General features: G+C 41.4%; 1 protein-coding gene across 3 annotated transcripts in view; it reads left to right on the top strand.

Annotated features, from left to right (window-relative positions):
• The window catches only part of CFAP99 (cilia and flagella associated protein 99), a 107,894-nt gene that overhangs the window by 58,060 nt on the left and 25,083 nt on the right, over positions 1-24,751 (top strand). Inside the window, exons 8-14 of one of the 3 annotated variants that reach the window (XM_073342715.2) lie at positions 2,398-2,472; positions 3,529-3,588; positions 7,531-7,619; positions 10,417-10,621; positions 12,401-12,542; positions 14,865-15,016; positions 19,084-19,289. In XM_073342715.2, the coding sequence (XP_073198816.1) occupies positions 2,398-2,472; positions 3,529-3,588; positions 7,531-7,619; positions 10,417-10,621; positions 12,401-12,542; positions 14,865-15,016; positions 19,084-19,289 (929 nt within the window). The remainder of the gene's footprint in view (positions 1-2,397; positions 2,473-3,528; positions 3,589-7,530; positions 7,620-10,416; positions 10,622-12,400; positions 12,543-14,864; positions 15,017-19,083; positions 19,290-24,751) is intronic. The other 2 variants (XM_073342716.2, XM_073342717.2) reach the window with 2 other exon arrangements.

Raw genomic sequence — 24,751 nt, 5'->3', positions numbered from 1 at the left:
TTGGCTCCATCTCCTTAGGGATTGTGAGGGAAACATATCCAGGGCTAGGTCATGGTGCAGTACAGTAGGTGCATTCTTTCCCAATGGGTTTCTAAAAATGCCACCCATTTGTCTCAATGGGCAGGAGCCTTGACTGGACCAGAATCAGGGGCGTGTGCAGGGATTTCAATGTGACTACTTTTGGAGGGGCACTTTAAACACTGCCCCCCCACCCACCCAGTTCCTCTGGGCCCCGCTGTCTCCCCAAACCACCGGGCCCCCACTGCATTCCCTGGGCTCCCCACCCATCCTCCCAGTGTCCCCAGCCTGGCTGCCTGCCCCACCTGCATTGTCCTGAGCTCCCGTCTACATACCCCAGGCAGGCTCCAAACACTTGCTGGATGCTGCAGCAAGGAAGGGACAGGGCTCAGCGGGAGTGCTAGCTACAGTGCTTTTCCCAGGCACATCCCTTCAGCCGCGCTCAGCCTGACTCCCACCGTGGCAGAAAGGGGGAGAATGGGCTTTAGAGATGGAATTCCAGGGCGGGGGGCCAGAGCAGAAGCTGGGGGCAGTGGTGGAGATGATTGTTGGGCAGCCCGTGCCCCTGCTTGCCCCCCTTTGTGCATGCCCCTGACTACAGTAAAGAAGACAGCCCCAAAAGGAGGGGGAGCACACGCAAGGGAATGCAGGGGTGGGCCCCTGTCAAGGTACCATCCCTACTCTGAACTCTAGGGCAGATGTGGGGACCTGCATGAAAGACCCCCCTAAGCTTATTTTTACCAGCTTAAAACTTCCCCAAGGTACAAACTATTTTACCTTTTGCCCTTGGACTTTATTGCTGCCACCACCAAGCGTCTAACAAATATATAACAGGGAAAGAGCCTGCTTGGAAACGTCTTTCCCCCACAAAAAAATCCTCCCAAACGCTACACCCCCTTTCCTGGGGAAGGCTTGATAAATATCCTGACCAATTTGTGTAGGTGAACACAGACCCAAACCCTTGAATTTTCAGAAGAATGAAAAAGCAATCAGGTTCTTAAAAGAATTTTACTTGAAGAAAAAGTAAAAGAATCACCTCTGTAAAATTAGCCCTTTACAGGAATTCTAACCTGCATTCCTGCTCTGGTCTGGGCAAAAACAACACTCAGACAGAAAGAACCCTTTGTTTTCCCCCCTCCAGCTTTTGAAAGTATCTTGTCTCCTCATTGGTCATTTTGGTCAGGTGCCAGCGAGGTTATCTTAGCTTCTTAACCCTTTACAGGTGAAAGGGTTTTTTCCTCTGGCCAGGAGGGATTTAAAGGTGGTTACCCTTCCCTTTATATTTATGACAGCCCCCCTGGGCCCACTCTCCTCCAGGAGCTCTCCATTGCCCATTGGCCAACCAAAGGAAGATGGGAGCTGATTGGAGCCTAACTTCTTCCACCCCCCACATTTTTTTTAAACCTTGGCCTGAGTGTTTTGGATCCCTTTGTCCCTTTGACTGCCCCACCCTCCTTCTGTGTAGTTGTAGTATAGGAACTGTGCTTTTAGGATGCTGTGGGTCTGACCAGTTACCCTGTTTTGGGATCAAGAAGGAATTGTTCCCATTCAGGCCAGATTAGCAGGGGGTTGGTGGGGAGCGTTTTGCCTTCCTCACAGCATCATGGAGGCACAGATAACCCAAATAGGAGTAGAGCATAGAAATTCAGTAGGAATGTTTAGTTCTTTGCAACGTGCAGCTCAAAAGGGTTGGCTCCCAGAAGTAAAGGAGACCTGACATTTCACTGTTGGGCCTTATTTCTATTGGAAACGAGAAGACCTGAAGTCTTCACAGACTGAGATTCTCCCATTCTTGTACCCTCTGTTTCCCCACATGAGTGGTATGTGTGTGAGAGGATTCAGAAGAGTGCGGTCACTGAATCCTACAGGTAGGCTAAGGGGAGTCTACCCCGAATTAGGGATTATGTGGATGGAGCTCTGTAGCCCCCACAGTAGACCCACTTAAAAGGCTGGTATTGGAGAGACCGGGACAATAAGGCAGACAGCTCCGCTCCCCCATGCTACGTTTATAAAAGTTGCTGCTCCAATCCATCCTTGTGTCTTTCTTCATTCACCTGCATGTCCTGATTAAGCCTCTGCCTTCAGAGGTTTTTTCTTTTCTGTAATCACTGTCTAACCCACGAAGTTTATTTGTCTATGATCCCTTTTGGGAATTTGTTGTGGCTTGTTGCAAATTATGTTTGACCATATAAGAATAGTTCTTGTACACCATTTGCTTTGTGCTCCAATCATTTATATTTTCACTTGGTATTTAAATATTCAGAGTTCTGTGTTTTAATGGTTGCCTCAATTTGCTACATCGAAAAAAGGTGTTTTTAAATTTCTCAGTGGAGAATTTAAAATTTACCATACTTAAAAAAATAATTGTTTTGATTTTAGGAACTGCTGCTGGAAGCAAATGTTAGCCAATTCAGGTGTGCAACCGTAAAGCCTGAGAAAAAAGCCCCGAGAGGTGTAAGTTAAACAAAATTGGTAAATTAAAAAACAACTATCGTGTGTTTTTTTACACATTAATTACTTTTTATCAAAGTACTCAAAGGATCTCTCTGTATTTGGAGTTAGGAAGTATGATACTATCATTCCATCAAGGGGTTCTGGTGACCTTCTAAACTACAAGAACCAAGGCCTGTCTAGCTTGACACCAGATTCCCCAGGTAGAATTAAAGCCCTGCAATTTGAAATGTGGATGTTTTTATTTTACATAATGCACAGATCCTGGACTGTGCTTCATTCACTGTGAAAGTTCTCCACTAGCTCTCTTTTCCTCACCCCAGTACTCCTGCTGCTGCCCCTCCCCTCTTACCTGCCTACTTTAACACTGCTCCAGCAACTTCCCTTGCCACTCAAGCAGTTCTCTCATCCAACAGAACAGTTTTCCATTACATTGAAAGGGTACACAGCAGCATAGTGAAAGCAGCTCTGTTTGATTAGGTGACTCCTGATTTACAGCTGTAGGATCATGCCCATTCATGTAATGTGATCACTGCAGTATCATATCTGTGTATCATTTATACCATGCCCATCACCAAACACCTTCATTTGAGCATCTGTAGCTAGCAGCATAGAATGAAGTTCCCTGTCATTGTCAGAATTCCACATACACTTAATAATCTCATGAAATGTCCTTTGATATCCTGCTTTATCTTCACAAAACTCACATCTTAAGAACTGACTATATTAGTGGCCTTTGGTAGTATTCCATATTCAATATTTCTGTAGCAAACAATATTACTTTATTATTTTGTTATGTTAGCCATCTAAATACATTTCATAGTAATCAGCAATAATTTTTCTGGGGACCTGTTCTGCAATTATTTGTTACGCAGAACTCTCAATGAGTTTGGCATGCACAACAAGATTTAAGGATGCTATGATTGCAGTATCTAGTCCTCAATAATCACATCTGCTCTTCCAAAGGGAATAATATTCAAGATACAATTTAATAAGATTTTTCCTGAGTATTTGAATATCTATTTCTGAAATGAAAATTAATTTTTGGATGACTTGCAGTATATATCCGGCATTATGAAGAATAAAACGAAGTTCCAAGCTCAAAAGATCCAGGGCAAGGTGAGTAACATTTAGAATATACAGATGTTACAAGTGTTTGAAAAGTGTGGACTGAAAGTCATGACCAGATTTGGAACTGGTGCAAATTGATACAACTCCTCTGTAATCAAGGGTATTACACCAAGGCCTATGGCCATGGGAATGGGATAGTTCAGGGGATTAGCAGAGGCTGGGCAATAGAGCCTTTCACCTCTAGGTCACTGGTTCAAATCCAGGTCCTAAAGAATGAGCAATGGAAATGACTATTTGGTGTGAAATGAGTTTGGTCTGTTGTGTAGTTTCCATTAAACAGGTATCTAAAGCATAAAACCCACAACACTGATTGCCTCTTTGCTGAGACTTCAGTAGTGCAAGTAGCAGGATGTGCTATCCACCTTGAGTATGTGTCTAGGGTCTCAGATGAGCTCAGGCTTGGGGTGGCTAGCCCCTTGTGCTGCTGTGGCTACACTCTTATTTTTAGCTTGCTAGCTCAATGAAAATCACCACCCCAACTTGAAGTGTAGACACACCCTTAGAGATAGTAAGACAGCATTGGGCAGCCTGCATTGCCTCTGCCTGAGCTGTGATTGTCCTGTGGATAACAAAAGACTTCAGTCCCCAGGATTTTCTATCTGGCATCTTTCATAATCATCAAGATCATACCAAAACAGCTGAATCAAAATAACAGAGTGTCTCAGGATCAGATTCACTGTTAGTGTAAATGGGAAATTTGTCCCATAGTCTAAGGAAATAGATGTTTGCTCACCTTTATTGAACAATTTTTGATACTGATGTTTTAGCAGTACATGGGGCCAAATTCTGATCCCAGTTGCACCAGTACAAATTTCAAATAACTCCACTGACTTCAGAAGCTGGCCAGTCGGGTGGCGTTGCACATACAACAGAGGTTCATGCACTTATGGTTCCCTCAGATCACCTGCATGTGCAAATCTGCTAACTAATCACAAATGGATAGTCAGTTACAGCAGGCTTACATATTTTATTTGTGAGGTCATCTAGATTCCAGTTTCCCCCTTTGAAAATCTGGCTTCTGGAAAATATTTGTAAACCACATCAGACACTGATGACTTACAGTGTTCAGCAATAACAGTAATACCACCACTATACTTACTGACATTACATTAATAAGTCTGTTTAAAAGTGCGGTCCGATATGATATGTCCAATTTGTTTTTAAAGTGCTGTATAATATTAAGACCCCTACTCCTTCCTCGGTTAACACACTCACAGGACCAGCTGTAATTTGGACTCTGTTGAAGTCTGTGTCTGTTACACTTCCCTCTCAGACAATCTAAAATATTGAAACTTATCAGCTAGAGTGTTGGCCTGTGGGAATTAAACCCATTGGTTAAGCTGGATAAAAGAAAAATATGGATCCAGTGTCTTATTAAATTGATTAGGGACATTTTTAATAGTTGTTCGTATCTTTTCCAGTGGCATAGTCGTATTTATCTCACCCAAATGTATTTGCCTTGAAGGTTGATTAGGTGGCTTTCAGGGAGCTGCTATAAAACTTTCATAGCTGAGATAAGCATATTGTTTGAGTCTTAAAATAAATTCTACTTCCCACACCCACTCCCATTCATCCTTCACCTCCCAGTAGACAACTGAGAAGATTTAGGAGGAATGTGTGTACAATATGTTAGAAATCAGGTCACAAAGTCCATCTCAAAATAATCAAATTGTATAATATTTAAATAGATTAGGGTCAGTATGCAATTTACCATAGTTCATTTACCTTCTTGTGAGAACATCCATTGTACAATAAACACATTTTCTAGTCTCAGTCAGGCACATTGAAACTGCCATGCAGACAAAAATGATTAACCACTGCTGTTACAAAATCTTTATTCTTTCTTTCCACTGCAAGCAGTGAGACTGTACAAATGGCTCATTACTCTGGCTCAGTCTGCCTTGTGCTCACAGGAGATCCGGTTCTCTACATATTTATTGGTTTGGGGTGAAAAATAGTGTGTTATTAGGTGAAAATATTGAATATGATTTTTTCCACAAGAATTACTCAAGTATGCAGCCCCTTCTTCCTACTTGATAAGGGGGAAGGAATGACATGATAGAAAAGGGGTAATGTGAAATCAGGTATTCACTGATAATATATGCAATAGAAAAATCTATTTGGATACTTTTTTGTACATACCTGCACAAATCTTCTAATCCTTGTGTATTCTGGCTGTTTAGAGTGCATTTTATTCAATCATAATTTTATTTATTAAACTGGAGATGGAACATTTCTAGGTAAAATATTGTCCCCATAATCAGTTTCAGTTCAGGATATTGACCACTTTTCTGTCTAATCTACAGGAACTCCATATACTACATGAAGGGGGAATAAACAAGCAGTTTCCAAAAGCATAATAACTTCCACATATTTTAGTGAATGTTTTCAATTTAAAACCAATACAATATAAAAAATATAGACTATCTTTGAATTCTGCGCTCTTGAGTACATTTCCCACCCCTGAAGAAGAGCTCTGTGTAAGCTCGAAAGCTTGTCTCTCTCACCAACAGAAGTTGGCCCAATAAAAGATATTACCTCACCCACCTGTAGAGATGGCAAGACCAGTATAAGGAAAGAAAGGACTCTCGTTGCTGTCTCCTCCCCCAAACTTTGGCACCCACCTTTTTTGCACTGAGAAATAGATGGGTAACTACATTTCACAGGTGGGCTATTAAAATGTGTCCCATGCTGTAGGAAAACACTGTTCACCTCCATTTATTGAATTTCCTGATTACAACATTTGACCCTACATAATCAACCTCAAATATGAAACAACCATGTTTTTCAGTTTTGCTTATGTATTTCAGTTGGTTGTGCAGAAGGTTGGTATAGGATGTCTTGAGTGATTCTGCACATCTTTAGGGACTGGCAGAGCAATACAGTTATCTTGTAGTTAAAATACATTTTAATATGATTTGCTTCCATATCCACATTGTGAATGGACTTAATTTAACTGGCTGGTGTCATGAATGATTTTTGTTTTCTATATGGAGTGGGCTCAATTCTGATCTCACACCAGTTTTACACTGACACTATTGCATTGACTTCAAAGGTGTTGCCTCTCTAGTATGCTGGTCAGATCAGAACTGGACCCATTGTGTGCCACTGTAAAGCTGGATCTGGCCCTCTAAGGATTCCCCTTGTGTAAGGGGAATCCTTGGCTGGCAAAGAAGCTGCGTAGTGGCTCTACTCCACTGCCTCTCTCAGGCTTTAGGGATTATCTGTCCGTCACTCCTAAGGCAATACTTACTCTGAAGAGAGATGCTGAAGCAGCCCTGGATCTAGTAGTCCCAGTTGTACTGGTAACTCTCTCTGTGACTTTGAAGGTTGATGAAGTCTGTACTTCAGTTTCTCCATCTATAAAATGGATATAATGATCCTGCCTCCTAGAAATATGTTAAAGTTAATAAATTAATGTTTGCAAGCCACTTGAGATCCTCAGATGAAAAGTTCTACGTGTTACTGGAATATGTGTGTGATCTTCCTTCCTTTCAACTCTCCCAGAGGTGAACACACAAGATGTTTTCTGTTGGAAGCAGTTGGCAATCATATCTTTGTCCAAATCAACTGGAATCTTTTTTTTTCCTATTGGAATGTTTCCATGTACATGAGTATATAAGAGTTTAAAAAAATTAAAAGAAGTGAACACCTTATATGATTTGACATGGCCCAAGAGTGATTACAAATTTATAATCCACTTCAGGGACCTGGTTGACTGCTTAAACAGCTTGAGTGGTTTATGAAGAGCATGCAAATCTATTGTGAATGTGAGATTAATGCTTTGAGCAAAATTTATACTTCATCTTGAAGGTGATCTAAAGTGATTGAATTACCATGGATTGATTTATTTAACCCTTTGAATTGTTTCTGTAGTCCATTTATGATTCACATTGCTAAATATAGTATATGCATTCCTTTTCCTGATAGATTAACAACGTACCTATTAAATTAAATGCAACAGCGATCTTAAGAGAAGGTGCTCACTACCAGCGAAAAATGGAACAAGAACTCAGCAGGTACTTTCTGTACATAATATTTCCCAGCTCCTTTTTATACATCCTTTGATATAGAGAGCACATTAAGGGAAACTCATTATATTAGTTTAACTGCAGTTTAATTAATCTGTTAAAGGCATATGAAAATTTGCATGATAATGAGCAGATAGGACTGAAATTAAAGACTACATTAGAATGGCAATGAAGACTTTTTTGTTTTATTGTAGGTAGAGTACAATGTGACTCTGTTCTAACTGAGCATTCTAGCTAATGCCCACTTGTTAAGTGCCATGAATAATCATGTTTTAGATACACATAAGTACATCATTCTGGGTAAGTAATTACACACACACACATCCATGCGTGTACGTAGTTACACATACAAACAGATTATGTTCGTACCTATTCAAGTACTTATAGTGTATTTGTTAAGGAACACAAATAAGTCAAATAATTTTTGGTGTAACTCTGTTACCTTCAGTGGAGTTACATCTGAGCTGAATGTGGGCTATTGTACTCAGAGTTTTATACTCAAACTGGTTACTATTTATGTAATAATACTCACTGGCTTCCATGACCATACAGGACATAGTAGTCATTAGTCTAGGTTTTCAGTTCACCTGTTAATCATTGGGGGTGAGGGAAGAGAGAGTGAATGGACAGTGCAGGTTGTGTTCTTTCACTAGAAATAAATAACATTACAACTAGTAATTTCGACTGAGACAAAATCTAGAATATTGTCATCTTGGGTTAATATTATAAATGTTCCACCTGAGTTAGCAGGCTTAGTGCAAAACATTATTAACCTCTTTAGAAGACTCCAGCCTTCCACAAAAGCTTTTAGAAGTGAACATAATGAGGCTAAGGATTAAATTCAGACCTGTCAAATCTGACTAAAATGAGTGACCCCTTCAAAATGAGAGATGTCACTCATTTGAGTTGCAAGACCCCACATCCTCAAAGGTATTTAGGTATCTAATTCCCACTGATTTCAACTGGAATTAGGCAACGAAATACCTTTGAGAATCTTGGCCAAGGTTACCTATATTCCACATACATTTGGCATTCCATCACTATTATTGTTGAGAATAATTTACATCAAAATAGAGAATGAAACTTCTATGCTATGCTAAAGCATGAATTGCACAGCATTGAGATGCCTGCATGGATTTTTTTTTCCTATTTTTTTTCTTTTTTTTGGTGTCCCTCTGTCACGCTGTGTGGAGTGGTTCATGACCCTGAGTGCCAACTTCTGGGCACACTGTCAAAAAGGTAGAGCAGAGATCTCAAACAGGTGGCATGTTCTATAATTAGATTTCACCAACCCAGTAAAAACTATGAACTCATGAAGCACTGTAACAGTGTTACCATTGAGTCATAGACAGTCCCTTTGGGCATTCCAGCCTATCTTGCCACCCAGGCAAGCTGGACTTTGTGATAGTTGGTTGCTATATGCCAAAGATCACAAAATATTCAGGTTGCTCCCGGTCCCAAGAAACCAATCACTTACCCCAAGTCAATTTGTACCAAAGTTATCACACCAAAGACAACACTTTTAGCCCATCCTATAGTAAATTAACTAAGGCTTTGTTAACTAAGAAATGAGTTATTTACAGGTTAAAGCAGGCAAACACATACACAAATAAGTTACACTCTGTGGTTCCAAAAGGTGACCGAGTTATAGTAATCGGTCAGTACTGTGTGTCTTTTAGGTTGACCCTGAGGATCTCAGCTTCTGTTTCAGAGCTCCAGCCCTGTGAGAGTCCAAACAGCAAAAAGAAAAATATTCATGTCAGTGATCTTTATGTCTTCCTTCCAGCATTCAAGCTGATGGGATGAGCTTATTTGCATATAGCACCTTCATGGGTGTGAGAGGGAAATTAACCAAGTGTTTGTATTATGAGGTTCCCCAATGGCCCATTTAGTTTTGACAGCCCTTCTTGATGGGCGTGGGACCATTTCTTCTGACTTGGTTCACAGGTTCAGAGCAAGCATTTTTACAATTATAAAGCAAAACTTGCATATCACTGTATAGCATGGGATATGGACATTACAAGTGAAATTAATTCATGCAGCAACGTACAAATATTCCATAGAAACTTAACACATTTTTGTAAGTCTAATGCCTATCTTGAAAAATACTAACACATATGTGAGCTGGTCTGGTTTCCAGCTATGAATTTGTCAGTGCTCAGCTGACGCCTAGAGCCTTGGCAAGAGCTGGCAGCCTGGGGTGAGCACAGGAGACACTGGGTAGAAGCAGTTCTCCCACTGGCACTGTCCTCGCCCCCAGCCCAGTGCAAACCAGCGCATGGCACAGTCCGGGGCAAGCCCAGCCTGCCCTGCAAGGCACTTCCCTGGGCCTGCCAGGGATTCTGCAGCTCACCCCGAGAGCAGACCCTCCTCAGCCACAAATTGCAACAACACCCCTGCAACTTCCGCCCCTCCCCCAGCTGGGAGCCGGCCTGACCTGTCCTGCCTCCTCTGCCAAGCCAGGACACCGCACAGGCCAACGAAACCACCCAAAAGTGGGGAGTGGAGCCTGGCTGGTGGGCACTTGCCTCTTACTGTGCCCGGACGCTGGCACCCTCTTGACCATGGCGCCCCCCCCCCCGACCACGGCACCCACGGTGGTCACCCATGTCACTCACCCATAAGGCTGGCCCTGTCAACCATGTTTGAAGGGGTAACTCAAACAGGTAAATGGGTTTTGCTCAAAGTTTTTTAAGAAATGTTTCAGCTGAAAAGCAGAATTTGCTCATAGCCAAAATGTTCAAATACAGGAACCTAGTGTTAAAGGTTTTCTTCTCCTTTCCAGAATTGAAAGTTTGCTACGAGGTGCCCATGACCCATCTGAATTCCTGGAATGGCAAAAACAGATGCGTGAAAAAGATTTGGAACAACAGCTGGCTGAAATAGAATGTAGGAGGCTACAAGGGAAACTGAGTCACGAGGAGGCAGTTCTAGCACGTCAGAATGTAATTCAGGAAAACAAGAAGAAAGCTGAACTAAAAAGAGAAGAGGTAAAGCATTACAGAATTACTCAGACTTTATTTGAGCTTTATATCAATAAACAGCTTGTTATAACAATGTACAGAAGTTCATTCAAAGTAGGTCTGTGTATTTAACTGGAGTCTGCAACTAGTGCAAAAATCTTGTGCTTTAGTTTACATCCACAGAAGTTCTAGTATGTTGGGAAAGAAAAGGTTTACTAGTATTTGATTTGATAGTTAATATGTGCTTATTAAAGTGAGTAAAAGCAGAAGAAATATTTACCTCTGAATCCCTTGTTGTCTTGGATTTCCCATTCTTTGTAACTAAGAAGTGCGGACATCAAGAGATTAAAGGCAGTTATTTTCAGTGGACTCATTAGTAGAAGAATAACTATGTTATGGTGTTTGAATAGGATCAAAGCAACAAAAAGTCTGTCAGATGTCTGGGCTCACCTGATGTGTTCTGTGCCAGCGGTTCTAACTTTAGCAGCCCGAGGACCCCCATTTTGATTTAAATTTTTTCGCAGACCCACAAGCCAGGTTTCTAATTTTCCCTGGGGGTGTTCAACCCCTGGGCCCCACCCCCACTCCGCCCCTTCCCACAAGGCCCCACTCCTGCTTCACCTCTTCCCACCTCTGCTCCACCCCTGCCCCTCCTCTTCCCTACCTCTTTCCATCCCTTCCCCCGAGCACACCCCATCCCCGCTCCTTCCCCTCCCTCCCAGCGCCTCCTGCACGCTGCTGAACAGCTGTTCTGCATCATGCAAGAGACACTGGAGGGAGGGAGAGGAGTTGATCAGCAGGGCCGGTGGTCCTGGATGTGACTCGCGGACCCCCTGGAGTATCGTCGCGGACCCCGACGATGGTTTGAGAACCACTGCTCTGTGCTATTTAGGATATACAGAACCTCAATGGTGGGGAAGCGCAGGAGACCACTTTATAGATGTGCATGCATATTTTATGCTGAACAATTGTTTCATGAAATACACTTCCAAATGCACAATCTTTGAGCTAATTCATCTCACAAGCCAATACAGACGGTAGCTGAAAACATGCTTTCTCTGTATTATAGAAAGGTAATGCAGGCTCATTACGGGACCATAGTTCAAGTTAGCCCTGTATCAGGGTTGCCTGAGAATAAAACATGTCTACATGGGACACTCAGGAAAGTTAAGGAGAATCAACTAACGGTGTGAAGGCAACGCGCATAAGTTAAAGCAGGTATGGATGCTTCCATTCAGGAGGAAATTGGCCTCCTCTTTGGAGAGGATTAAATTACAACAAATTCAGGCCAGTTTACTTCTGAATGAGAGCATCCATACACGCTTTAACAAATGTGCATTGACTCCACACCTTCAGCTGAGTCACCTTAGCTTTCCTGAGTGTCCCTGTGTAGACAAGGCGTCAGTTAGTCATGACCGGGGCAGAAGGTAACTCCTTATGTGCTCTGAAAAACAGTTGGGAGCAAATCTATGGAGATGGTGCAAATGAACTTTCCCTCCCCTTGGCTGTCTGTGTGGCCTTCTGAACATCCTGTCATGTTGGTTTTCCTGTAAAGGGGGCACAGAGGTTACTGCAGCTGTAGAGTTACAACAAACCCTGCAGAACTGCTATCGAACAATAAGGCAGAACCAGGATCCTCAAACTGGGGTTTCCCTCCTGTCTCCCTCCTTACACACTTGTTACTTTTGTAGAGGCTGCAATCCTGCTAATCCAGTTGTTCTTACCCGTTTTTAACAGCTTGCAGCAAAGAGAGAAGAGTTGTTTTTATCATTTTCTTTACTGACCTGTTGTTTGTTTGGGGTTTAGACAGCAGAATTGATGCACCAATATGCAGAGAAACGTCTTCAGGAAGCGAAGGAAATGAGAGAGTTGGTGGAGCAAGTAGTGGAAGGACATAAAAATGTGAAGCAAGCACGAATGAAGCTCCAGAAGTACAAACGACAAATAGGTATTTGTGTTGCCAAACCCCTAGGATATGATGGCAAATTTCCAAGTCATTTTATCTTTATTTTAGTGGGCAACTCATCTAAATTTTGTTGAAAAAGAAGAGGGGGAGAAATTCAGAATATATGTTCCCGTAAACAAGTGGACCAATGTAATAAGTGAATCTTTGAGCCCACTCTAGCTGAAATGAGCATCTAAGCTATGCTACTGGCCCAGAGAAGTTATTCCCTGTGTTTAAAGGGGAAGATGCAGAATCAGGCATTCTGAAGCTACTAGTCTACACTCCTGCCAGAAGTGGTACATGTGACTGCCTGTTCTGATTGCCATACCAGTATATGGTGATCAGATTCATGTGACTAATACTGAATCCCCAATGTCTTAAAGAGAAGACTTGTTGGGCCAACTGAAAATTTTAAAGGAGACATAACTCATTATTGACCTCTTCCAAGCTGAGGAGGAGGAGAAGAAAGCAGCCACTGAGATAAGAGAGAGTTTCTTCTCTAAACCAAAATAAATCACTGGGCGTGAAAAAGGAGAGCAGTGATTGGAGTGGAGAGTGCATGTTGCTGGCTTTCCACAATTCTCCAAGGGGACGTTCCAGTTTATATTTTAGCTCAGATGACTTAGTGGTGGTCATGAAGCTGGTCTCTTCCTCCATCCAAAGATATGCATGGTACTTACTCCATTATAGGACTGCACTAATACCTACTGAAGGAATAGGCAGTCTCTAGCCTTGAGAAATATAGAGTGCAGAAGATGAGCCCTCAAATGCACAAGTTCTCCTCTGCCTGGATAGGATCACACCTCTGTCATTCAGATTTTAATTCTTGTTTTTAGCTTCTGAGTGTGATGCTTCCCAAGGGTCCCCAGGGCTGTGAGGTACCTCGCTACCACCTGCTGTTCATGTGAGGAAACCTTGTCTGTGCCTGCTGTAGGTCAGCTCCCCAACTCCACTGGCCAAGGGCAACATAAGCATTCCCCTCTCAGCCTACACAGGCCCTGCTGTCCTTCTGTAGGTTAGCAATAGACACACTCCAACCATAAGCCCTTGGATTGTCCCCCTGGAGTGTCCAGCCTCTAGTCTTTTGGACACCCACAGTATTCACAGATTCACTGCTCCCAAAGCAACACCATGCCCCAGCTTACCAGATACACCTCACATTACTGTTCTACTTTAACACTCAGCACGTAGGGAAGTTTATAGTTAAAGTCTGTTTAACAAAGATTCAAGTGATAGCAAGTATAAATATTGGAGACAAATGGTTTCATATAAAATAAAAACACATTTTAGAACCTAGACTTACTTAACTAGTTACTGTCATGTCTTATAGGTCAAAGCTCACCCAAAATCCTTCCAGCATATTACAGCCAGTCTTGGCTGCGGTCTTCCCTTCATGAGACAAGTCGTGCTGTCAGCTTGCCTCCTCGGTGGAAAAGATCCGAGAGTGTCCCCCTGTACCCCCAGTCATCTTTGTCTTTACTCATAAATAGGACAGTCTCCTGTGTGCCTCTTTCTTGTCAATTTCACAATCTCTTGATTACCATTGAGCTCAGATTGTAGATAGGCCTCCATTGTGAAAGTGACAATACACACATGACCAGCCAGAGAAAGAGAGAAGCATCTCTTCCCTCCTACCTGACAGCAGCATGTTTATCACTTTCTGGTGACCTGCCTTAACTCACATACCTTAAGAACATAATTTCTTAAACATTATCTGTACATACATTTTGCAATGATTATTTGGCTCTTGGTAAAGGCTTCACATGCCACCCTTTGGTCAACTTAATTTGCGTATATCTGACCCAGGAGATCCCTGTAAAACTCTATGCGGCCCCTGTGCCCTCTGCCAGTTGGCACCAAGAGGTTCCTGGGTTACACTGAGTAAGCCAGTCTTTCTCCTAGATAGGTGAGCCTGGCAGTGAGCTAGAATCCATAGCTTTCCAGAGTACATACAGCTTGGAAAGCTATGAATATTTGATGCTAGACAGAGTCTGTACTTTAAGTAAATGAAACTACGCATTTTCCTATTTTTTTTGGTCTCAAGTCTAAACTAGAAAATAAATTACTACATACTAATTGTGTCAACTGTAAGTATAAACTGCTTTATATTTCAGTTCTGTGTCTGTAAGTCTCATAGAATCACAGATATTAGAGATGGAAAGTAATTATTAGTCTCTCTCATCATCCTTCCTACCAGGGCAGGGTAACAACCTGAAGTATATTCAGATCAGTATTAGTCATTATTCACACATGTACAAGAATTCATCTCCAGATGTATTGCAGCATCCGACATGCAGCTAACATGGGTTATTTGTTTTCTCTCAGTTCAGGAAGTGTCTGAGGAGAGCCGAGAACTTCTTCGTCAAGCTCTGGAAGAAGAAGAAGAGAAGATTAGGAAAAGATATGAATTGATTCAACAGATAAGAGCTATAGAATCTCTGCCATTCTTTAGGAACAAGTTTGTTGACTTAACCCAGGTAGGTTCATAAGGAAAAAAATAACTGTTTTAGAGGTATGTTTACCTTTCACACAGACGTGAATTATACTGCATACAAAAATATTGCATGTTGGATACATGCAATTAGAGGTGAGCCCAAGACATGCAGCTTTGATTGAAAAATTAAATCTGAACCTGAATTTTCCCAGAGTTTATAAAATGAACACTTTATAAGAGAAAACATCACGAGCACAGATCAAATCCTAAACCCCATTGAAGTCAATGGGAATTTTGCCATTAAGTCCAGTAGTGCCAGGATTTCATCCTATAACATGTCTCTTAAGACATTTCCAAGTAGAGCCCCTAGATTGCTCTACCTTCACAGTAACTGTTTTGTCAATACTTGGAGCTCTCATGTCCACACATAGAGCTTGGAATGATGTAGAGGTGTTCATATCACTGCAGTGACTACACTGACTCTGAGTAAAGCTATGCCTCCTATACTGTGTCTCTGGACAGGAAACACAAGCGTGGCAATTGCATTGGTGCAATTAGTCCTCCTAGCACAATCCCACAATGCTCCCACCCACCCTTCAGTGACAACATTAGCAATTGGCTCTGCCACCTCTCAAGCCAGCCACCTACTGGCTGCATACAGGCCCAAAAGCACCTGATGCAAAACTTGACTGGTCTCAGCTCTGCCCAGGATCTCGTCTTCCTCCCTTGCCCCTTCCCCATATACCCAGAGCAGCATAACAAAACAAAAAGATAAAGCAAAATAAAAGTTGAATAACACTTGTAAACAATCAGAACTGCTCTCTTTTACTTTTTCCTTTCTTCCATGGGAATTCAGCTGAAAAAGAAAAAGAAAAAAATCCTTAATGGTTAGTTAGCAGAAACCAACAGAGAGATGCTGTTCCTTCCATGAGAGGGCGTTGCTGGTGCAGCAGTCCATATGCTCCTTTGGCAGTATCTTCCAAACTCTTGATATCTAAAAGCAGAAAACAGACCTGAGTCATTAGCAGCCTACTTACCCCTCACCATCTCCTCAGATCCCCAAACAAATCCACCATGTTACCTCGCCATACTTCTCCAAAATCCACTTTTGTCCCTTCTGCCCCATCCCATTTCCCTACCCCCTGTTTCCCAAAGAAGCTATTAATTCCCTGTGGGGGACACTGCATTAGTAGTGAGAAGAAGGGAGGACTGGCTGGACAGTGTCACTTGGGACCTTAAAGGGAAACACAAGAGAATGAAACTGGGATCAGCTACAAAGCAAAGTATAAACCTAACAAAATAAGAACAGAAAAAAACAATAGAGAAACCCAATTTATCTGAAAAAAAAAATGAATAACTGAAGAAAAAAAGAATAAAGTCAACTTCCTTCTCCCTTGGAGCACTATCAACCAAAGGCGGTATCCACCTAGAGCATAGACCCTGCTCTTGACAGTGCATATACAGACCTTCACATGGGATGAAGCTATTTAAAGCAGACAATGGAGCAAGCCAAAAATGTGAACAACTACAAATAGACATTATGTCTCAGAGGTTATATACCTATTCCCTGGGGATGTGGGAAAGAGTCAACAATCCACAAGCTCTGCAGTGCTCACAGGGAGTGCTGTGAATGCACGCAATGCACTTTGTGGACCCTGAACAGGCTCTCTTGTCTGTTCACATTGCAACTTGCACTTTTATGACTGAACCAGTCTGAGCAGCAGTGGTGCAATGGCATAGTTCTTTAATGTAGTCAGGGCTTGGAATTACAGAGCTCTCTCAATCACATGCTGCTGTGGAGCAGCACTCATTGTCTGGTTCATTAAAACGAAAGGGATGAGAATTCCGGTACTTTCTCATTTATAGGCCTAGTTCATTTCATTGCCATTGACAGTGGGCAAAATTTTGCAGTCAGCTCCTCACATACAGCTCCCATTGTTCCTATTTGTATCCAAGGGCAGTATTTGGCTTTAAATATGGTTTCCTATCTAACTCATTCCTGAGAGGAGATTCAAATAGCAAGTGAACACAACACATTTGAAGTCATATTTGAAATACTCATTCCAAATCAAGCCAAAGGGAAGCCCTTGCTAAATGTAAATTTGGTAAAAGTGAGCTGGTCATTCAAATTACAACCAGATAAAGAAAGGAATGAGAACTCTCAGGTTTACATTATAATTTCCTAGTAGTGCTTAAGATGTGACTCCGATTTCAGTTAGTACATTTTACTTGCTTAGCCTGCATTTCTCTTTTGTAAAAATACACTTTCAAACTAGATGAAATAGAATTTGAGTCCATGAAATTCTCACTTACTTTCATAATCTTTAATGTCCCCAGCTATCCACCTGGTGGCACTCCAGTTACATGAACAGCAGTGTTATCTACTGTGCAGGAAAAGGAGCCCCTTCATATATTCCCAGGACCATCCCACAAAGATTTCTGAAACTCAGTCACCACGTTGGGCTTCTAAGCAAATCCGCTTCCAAAAAAGGACATTGCACAGTCTCCCTACTAAGTTTTCACACACCACCACCAGAATCTCCATCCTGTACTAATGCATTTCCCTTTCACTTCATGTATTACAGCTCTGCAACAATGTACTGACTGGGTCAAACAGTAGATGAGGGGATAGTTCAAGGATATGCATCTTGAAATGTGAAAATTAAAATGCATCAGGATAGACAAAAATAGTCGTTTTTTGGTGTGAAACTGATGCAGTTTTGGAAAGGAAACTACTCAGAAGCCCAGTATTTGTGTCTATATATGCACCCATCAGCATGCATTGCATTGGTACAGGGTGGAGGTACTGATGCACATGGTGTTGAGACCCAGCAATGTCCTTTTGGAAGAGAGATTGCTTAGAAGCTCAGTGTGATGATTACGTAATTTTGATGTTTGTATTTCAGAGGTCTGTGAGGTACAATAACTGGGGTGATCCTGTAAATATGTGGAAGGGGTCCTATTCCTTCACAGCAGATAATTTTACTGCTTATATATGGCTTTGGTAGTGGGCTAAAAATGTCAAGCCCCTAAACTTCTGTTTAGAAGTGTCCTGATTTTCTGAGATGCTGACTACCTGCAGCTCCCATTTTCATAGATTCATAGATATTTAGGTCAGAAGGGACCATTATGAACATCTAGTCTGACTTCCTGCACAACGCAGGCCACAGAATTTCACCCACCACTCCTACGAAAAACCTCTCACCTATGTCTGAGCTATTGAAGTCCTCAAATCATGGTTTAAAGACTTCAAGGAGCAGAGAATCCTCCAGCAAGTGACCCGTGCCCCATGCTACAGAGGAAGGCGAAAAACCTCCAGGGCCTCTTCCAATCTGCCCTGGAGGAAAATTCCTTCCCAACCCCAAATATGGCGATCAGGTAAACCCTGAGCATATGGGCAAGATTCACCAGCCAAATACTACAGAAAATTTACTTCAATGAGGGTTGTGGTTTCTCAGCACCCTTGAAACTCTGGCTGCTTCTCTTTGGGCTCCTAAATCCAGAATTCAATGCCAAACTTTAGGCACTCAGATTTTAAAATGTTGGCCTTGGACATTAAGGGTCTGATCTTGCCAGGTGCAGAACAGTTAACTCCTATTAACCTCAGCTGTTAAATGCAGGTGCTCAATATTTCACAGGATCTGGCCCATAATCTGCAGCTAGATTACTCTTCCACCCAAGTGGAAAAACAGATAGTAGCAAACAAATGATCTCAGTATTTATTTTTGAATGTATATTCCCTTCTGGTTTCACAGATTTCACAGTTTTCCAAATTTAAAATGATGCTGTTAACTTTTAAACTTCCTATTAAAACTGGATTTTGTGTTATCTAGAATCATTTCTGGTCAGATAAAACTGGACTTTTATATTTGTGGTTAGTTCAGTTTGTTTCCTAGATGAGATTTCTTCTGTGAAAAGTTGTATTGTCACATCTTAGACTCATGTACTATGATACGTCTCTGAAAATTATTTCTATGCCACAGAAAGTAGCTTGTAAATAAGTTAAGGCCAAATCCTGCTTAATTGAAGTCAAAACTCCCAGTGACGTCAATGTGAGCTGAAACATGATCAATATAGTCTTTTTCCACTCACTGATTTGTATTTCTGTAGACTGCTGGCTATGGCTTTAGTGGTGAAATGTCAATAGTGGAACTGCGTGAACGCCTAGCTTTACTGAAAGAAGCACAGAAGAAGGCAGAGGAGGAGAAGAGAGACCAGATAATACATGAAAAACAAGCCAAGGAACAACAACTTCTAGACAAACTGGAGCAGATTTCCCTGTTCAGAGCAGCACTTGGAAGAGCAGCTGCATTAAAGTTAGTTTAAAATACCATAGAGATGTTTAGAATATTACATCGTTGCTAATATCTTGTTGTTTGCAGGAATGAAAGATTTGGGGTGAAATCCTGACTCCATTTATTAGGAGTTCTGCGATTGTCTTCAATATGGGCATGATTTCAATCTTGCTGTTCAAATTAGGGCTCTTGATTACTTGCAATTGTCACGTGATTAACTCAAAAAAATTAACTGCGATTAAAAAAATTAATTGCAATTCATTAAATTACAATAGAATACCAATTGAAATGTATTGAATATTTTTGGATGTTTTTCTACATTTTCAAATATATTGATTTCTATTACAATATAGAATACAAAGTGTACAGTGCTCACTTTATATTTTTTTATTACAAATATTTGCACTGTAAAAATGATAAATAAAAGAAATAGTATTTTTCAATTCACCTCATATAAGTACTGTAGTGCAATCTCTTTATCGTGAAAGTGTAATTTACAAATGTAGATTTTTTTTGTTACATAGCCACACTAAAAATCAAAACAATGTAAAACTTCAGCGCCTATAAGCCCACTCGGTCCTACTTCTTGTTCAGCCAATCTCTAGGACAAACAACTTTATTTACATTTATGGGAGATACTGCTGCCTGCTTCTTATTTACAGTGTCACCTGAAAGTGAGAACAGGCATTTGCATGGCACTTTTGTAGCCGGCATTGCAAGGTATTTATGTGCCGTTATGCTAAACATTCATACGCCCCTTCATGCTTCGGTCACCATTCCAGAGGACATGCTTCCATGCTGATGACGCTCATTAAAAAAATAATGCGTTAATTACATTTGTGACTGAACTGCTTGGGGGAGAATTGTATGTCTTCTGTTCCGTTTTACCTGCATTCTGCCATATATTTCATGTTATAGCAGTCTCAGATGATGACCCAGCACATGTTCATTTTAAGAACACTTTCACAGCAGATTTGCCAAAATGCAAAGATACCAATGTGAGATTTCTTAGTAAAGATATAGCACTCTACCCAAGATTTAAGAATTGAAATGCCTTCCAAAATCTGAGAGGGATGAGGTGTGGAGAATGTACACTTTGTATTCTGTGTTGTAATTGAAATCAGTATATCTGAAAATGTAGAAAACATCCAAAAATATTTAAATAAATGGTTTTCTATTATTAACAGTGCAGTTAATCACACGATTAATCATAATTAATCGCAATTTTTTTAATCACTTGACAGCCCTACCTAATATATATCATACAAATCTACTAAATTTGAATTTAAAGATGTAAAGTATCCTTAGCATATTGGTACAGGCTCTTTGTTGTGACTAGATTCTGAGTACCAAATATTCAGACACAAAATCATGTATCTGGAACAAGAAAAGGAGTACTAGTGGCACCTTAGAGACTAACCAATTTATTTGAGCATAAGCTTTCGTGAACTACAGCTCACTTCATCGGATGCATTCAGTGGAAAATACAGTGAGGAGATTTATATACACACAGAACATGAAAAAATGGGTGTTACCATACACACTGTAAGGAACAAGCCGTCAGGAACAGTATCCCCGATAATGTCACGGCACACCTGGTGGCTGAACTTTGTGACTTTGTCCTCACCCATAACTATTTCACATTTGGGGACAATATATACCTTCAAATCAGCGGCACTGCTATGGGTACCCGCATGGCCCCACAATATGCCAACTTTTTTATGGCTGACTTAGAACAACACTTCCTCAGCTCTCGTCCCCTAATGCCCCTACTCTACTTGCGCTACATTGATGACATCTTCATCTTCTGGACCCATGGAAAAGAAGCTCTTGAGGAATTCCACCATGATTTCAACAATTTCCATCCCAACATCAACCTCAGCCTGGACCAGTCCACACAAGAGATCCACTTCCTGGACACTACAGTGCTAATAAGCGATGGTCACATAAACACCACCCTATACCGGAAACCTACTGACCGCTATTCCTACCTACATGCCTCCAGCTTTCACCCAGACCACACCACACGATCCATCGTCTACAGCCAAGCTCTATGATACAACTGCATTTGCTCCAACCCCTCAGACAGAGACAAACACCTACAAGATCTCTATCAAGCATTCTTACAACTACAATACCCACCTGCTGAAGTGAAGAAACAAATTGACAGAGCCAGAAGAGTACCCAGAAGTCACCTCCTACAGGACAGGCCCAACAAAGATAATAACAGAACGCCACTAGCCATCACCTTCAGCCCCCAACTAAAACCCCTCCAACACATCATCAAAGATCTACAACCTATCCTGAAGGACGACCCATCACTCTCACAAATCTTGGGAGACAGGCCAGTCCTTGCCTACAGACAGCCCCCCAACCTGAAGCAAATACTCACCAGCAACCACACACCACGCAACAGAACCACTAACGCAGGAACCTATCCTTGCAACAAAGCCCGTTGCCAACTGTGTCCACATATCTATTCAGAGACACCATCATAGGGCCTAATCACATCAGCCACACTATCAGAGGCTCGTTCACCTGTACATCTACCAATGTGATATATGCCATCATGTGCCAGCAATGCCCCTCTGCCATGTACATTGGTCAAACTGGACAGTCTCTACGTAAAAGAATAAATGGACACAAATCAGACGTCAAGAATTATAACATTCATAAACCAGTCGGAAAACACTTCAGTCTCTCTGGTCACTCGATTTCAGACCTAAAGGTCGCAATATTACAACAAAAAGACTTCAAAAATAGACTCCAACGAGAGACTGCTGAATTGGAATTAATTTTCAAACTGGATACAATTAACTTAGGCTTGAATAGAGACTGGGAGTGGATGTGTCATTACATAAAGTAAAACTATTTCCCCATGTTTATTTCCCCATCCCCCACCTCCCACTGCTCCTCGGACGTTCCTGTTAACTGCTGGAAATGGCCCATCGTGATTATCACTACAAAAGGTCCGTCTCCCCCCCCGCTCTCCTGCTGGTAATAGCTCATCTGAAGTGATCACTCTCCTTACAGTGTGTATGATAACACCCATTTTTTCATGTTCTGTGTGTATATAAATCTCCTCACTGTATTTTCCACTGAATTCATCCGATGAAGTGAGCTGTAGCTCACGAAAGCTTATGCTCAAATAAATTGGTTAGTCTCTAAGGTGCCACTAGTTTTCCTTTTCTTTTTGCAAATACAGACTAACACGGCTGCTACTCTGAAATGTATCTGGAACAGCAACTTTACCTCCATAATACTCACTTTCTAGTTAATCAGAAACAATTCCATATCATTAGAATGATCCTAGATAGCCAACTAAAGTGATTTCTCATTTCCACCTAACCAATACACTAACTTCACAATACCCTTCCTTAAATCTCATTCTCTATGTGGAGAGGCTAGACTGTGTATCTTGGAGCTTGTCTACGCTTACCGGGGGATCAATGAGCAGCGATCGATGCATCTGCGGTTGATTTAGCGAGTCTCAGATTACTCTCGTGTCAACTCCTGTACTCCACCAGTTCGAGAAGAGTAGGGGGAATTGACATAAGAGCATCTCCTGTCGACATTGTGTAGTGTGGACCCCATGGTAAGTAGATCTAAGCTATGTTGATCTGAGTTACACTATTCACGTAACTCAAATTGCATAGCTTAGATCAAATTTCCCCTGTAGTGTGGACAAGGCCTTAGTTAAAGACATGTTAGGGAACTATATCTTTTCATAATCCACCTCAGTTACTAATAGCATGGGGATAGATCAAGAAGAAATATCTTAAAGATTGTCTAAATTGTATTTGTTATTATTCACTATTGTATAGTGCCCATAGTTCTGGAAGGTGCTTCATACATGCAGAAGGCAGGTCCCTGCCCCAGAGAGCTTAAAGTCTAAACTAAAAGGGTTTACAAATAAAGGAAGGCAATGCAAGACATGACATGTGCATGTGTGCACACACAAACACACATGGGTGTCTTGTTCCTTCTTTTTATTGTATCCTGACCTCGTGGCTAGTTGCTATTATTTTATTGCTGATTAACTTTAATCTTTTCCTTTTGGGTTTTGTTTGGTGTTTTAGTTCTTCTTATATTTAATTTGTGTATCAGCTTGTCATGTGTCAGTGGCTCAGAGTCTTAAGATATAAGAACATAAGTATGGCCATACTGAGTCAGACCAAAGGTCCATGTAGCCCAGTAACCTGTCTTCCAACGGTGGCCAATGCCAGGTGCTTCAGAGGGAATGAACAGAACAGGTAATCATCAAGTGATCCATCCCCTGTCACCTATTCCCAGCTTCTGGCAAACGGAGGCTAGAGACACCATCCCTGTCCATCCTGGCTAATAGCCATTGATGGACCTGTCCTCCATTAATTTATCTAGTTCTTTTTTGAACCCTGGTATAGTCTTGGCTGTCACAACATCCTCTGGCAAAGAGTTTCACAGGTTGACTGTGGGTTGTGTAAAGAAATACTTCCTTTCACTTGTTTTAAACCTGCTGCCTATTAATTTCATTTGGTGACCCCTAGTTCTTATGTTATGAGAAGGAGTAAATAACACTTCATTATTTACTTTCTCAACACCAGTCATGATTTTACAGACCTCTATTGTATCCCATGTTAGTCGTCTCTTTTCCAAGCTGAAAAGTCCCAGTCTTATTAATCACTCCTCATATGGAAGCCATTCCATACCCCTAATCATTTTGTTGCCTTTTTCAGTACCTTTACCAATTCCAATATATCTTTTTTTGAGATGGGGCGACCAGATCTGCATGTAGTATTCAAGATGTGGGTGTACCATGGATTTATACAGAGGCAATATGATAATTTCTGTCTTTTTATCTATCCCTTTCCTGATGACTTCCAACATTCTGTTTAACTTTTTTGCCTGCTGCTGCACATTGAGTGGATGTTTTCAGAGAACTATCCACAATGACTCCAAGATCTTTCTTGAGTAGTAACAGCTAATTTAAACCCCATCATTTTGTATGTGTATATATAGATTCAGTCAGGCCCAAAGCAGCTGCTTCTGCATATCCTAGGGCTTGTCTACACTTACCGGAGGATCCATGGTGTGGCAATTGATGCATCAGCAGTAGATTTAGTGGGTCTAGTGAAGACCCGCTAAATTGACCGCCAATGGCTCTCCTGTCGACTCCTATACTCCACTTGATCGAGAAGAGTAAGGGGAGTTGACAGGAGTGCGTCTCCCATCGACGTTGCATAGTGTGGACCCTGCAGAAAGTAGATCTAAGCTATGTCAATTTGAGTTACGCTGTTCACGTAACTCAGATTGCATAGCTTAGATCGATTTTCCCTTTAGTGTAGACAAGGCCTTAGAAGTTTCTATCATTGAGGTACAGAAGGCTGCTACTTGAAGTTCAATTCATTTTATTGATTTAGCTTCCAGTTCTCATGCTCAGTTCCATAGAGCAGCCCTGCAATCATTATTTAACTAGTTCTCTGTAGTCCCAGCTCTGATTGGCT

The sequence above is a fragment of the Lepidochelys kempii genome, chromosome 4 (assembly GCF_965140285.1).
Source record: "Lepidochelys kempii isolate rLepKem1 chromosome 4, rLepKem1.hap1, whole genome shotgun sequence".
NCBI lineage: Eukaryota > Metazoa > Chordata > Testudines > Cheloniidae > Lepidochelys > Lepidochelys kempii.
Note: the sequence above shows the minus strand (reverse complement) of the source record. Positions and strands in the feature narration are given on the sequence as shown.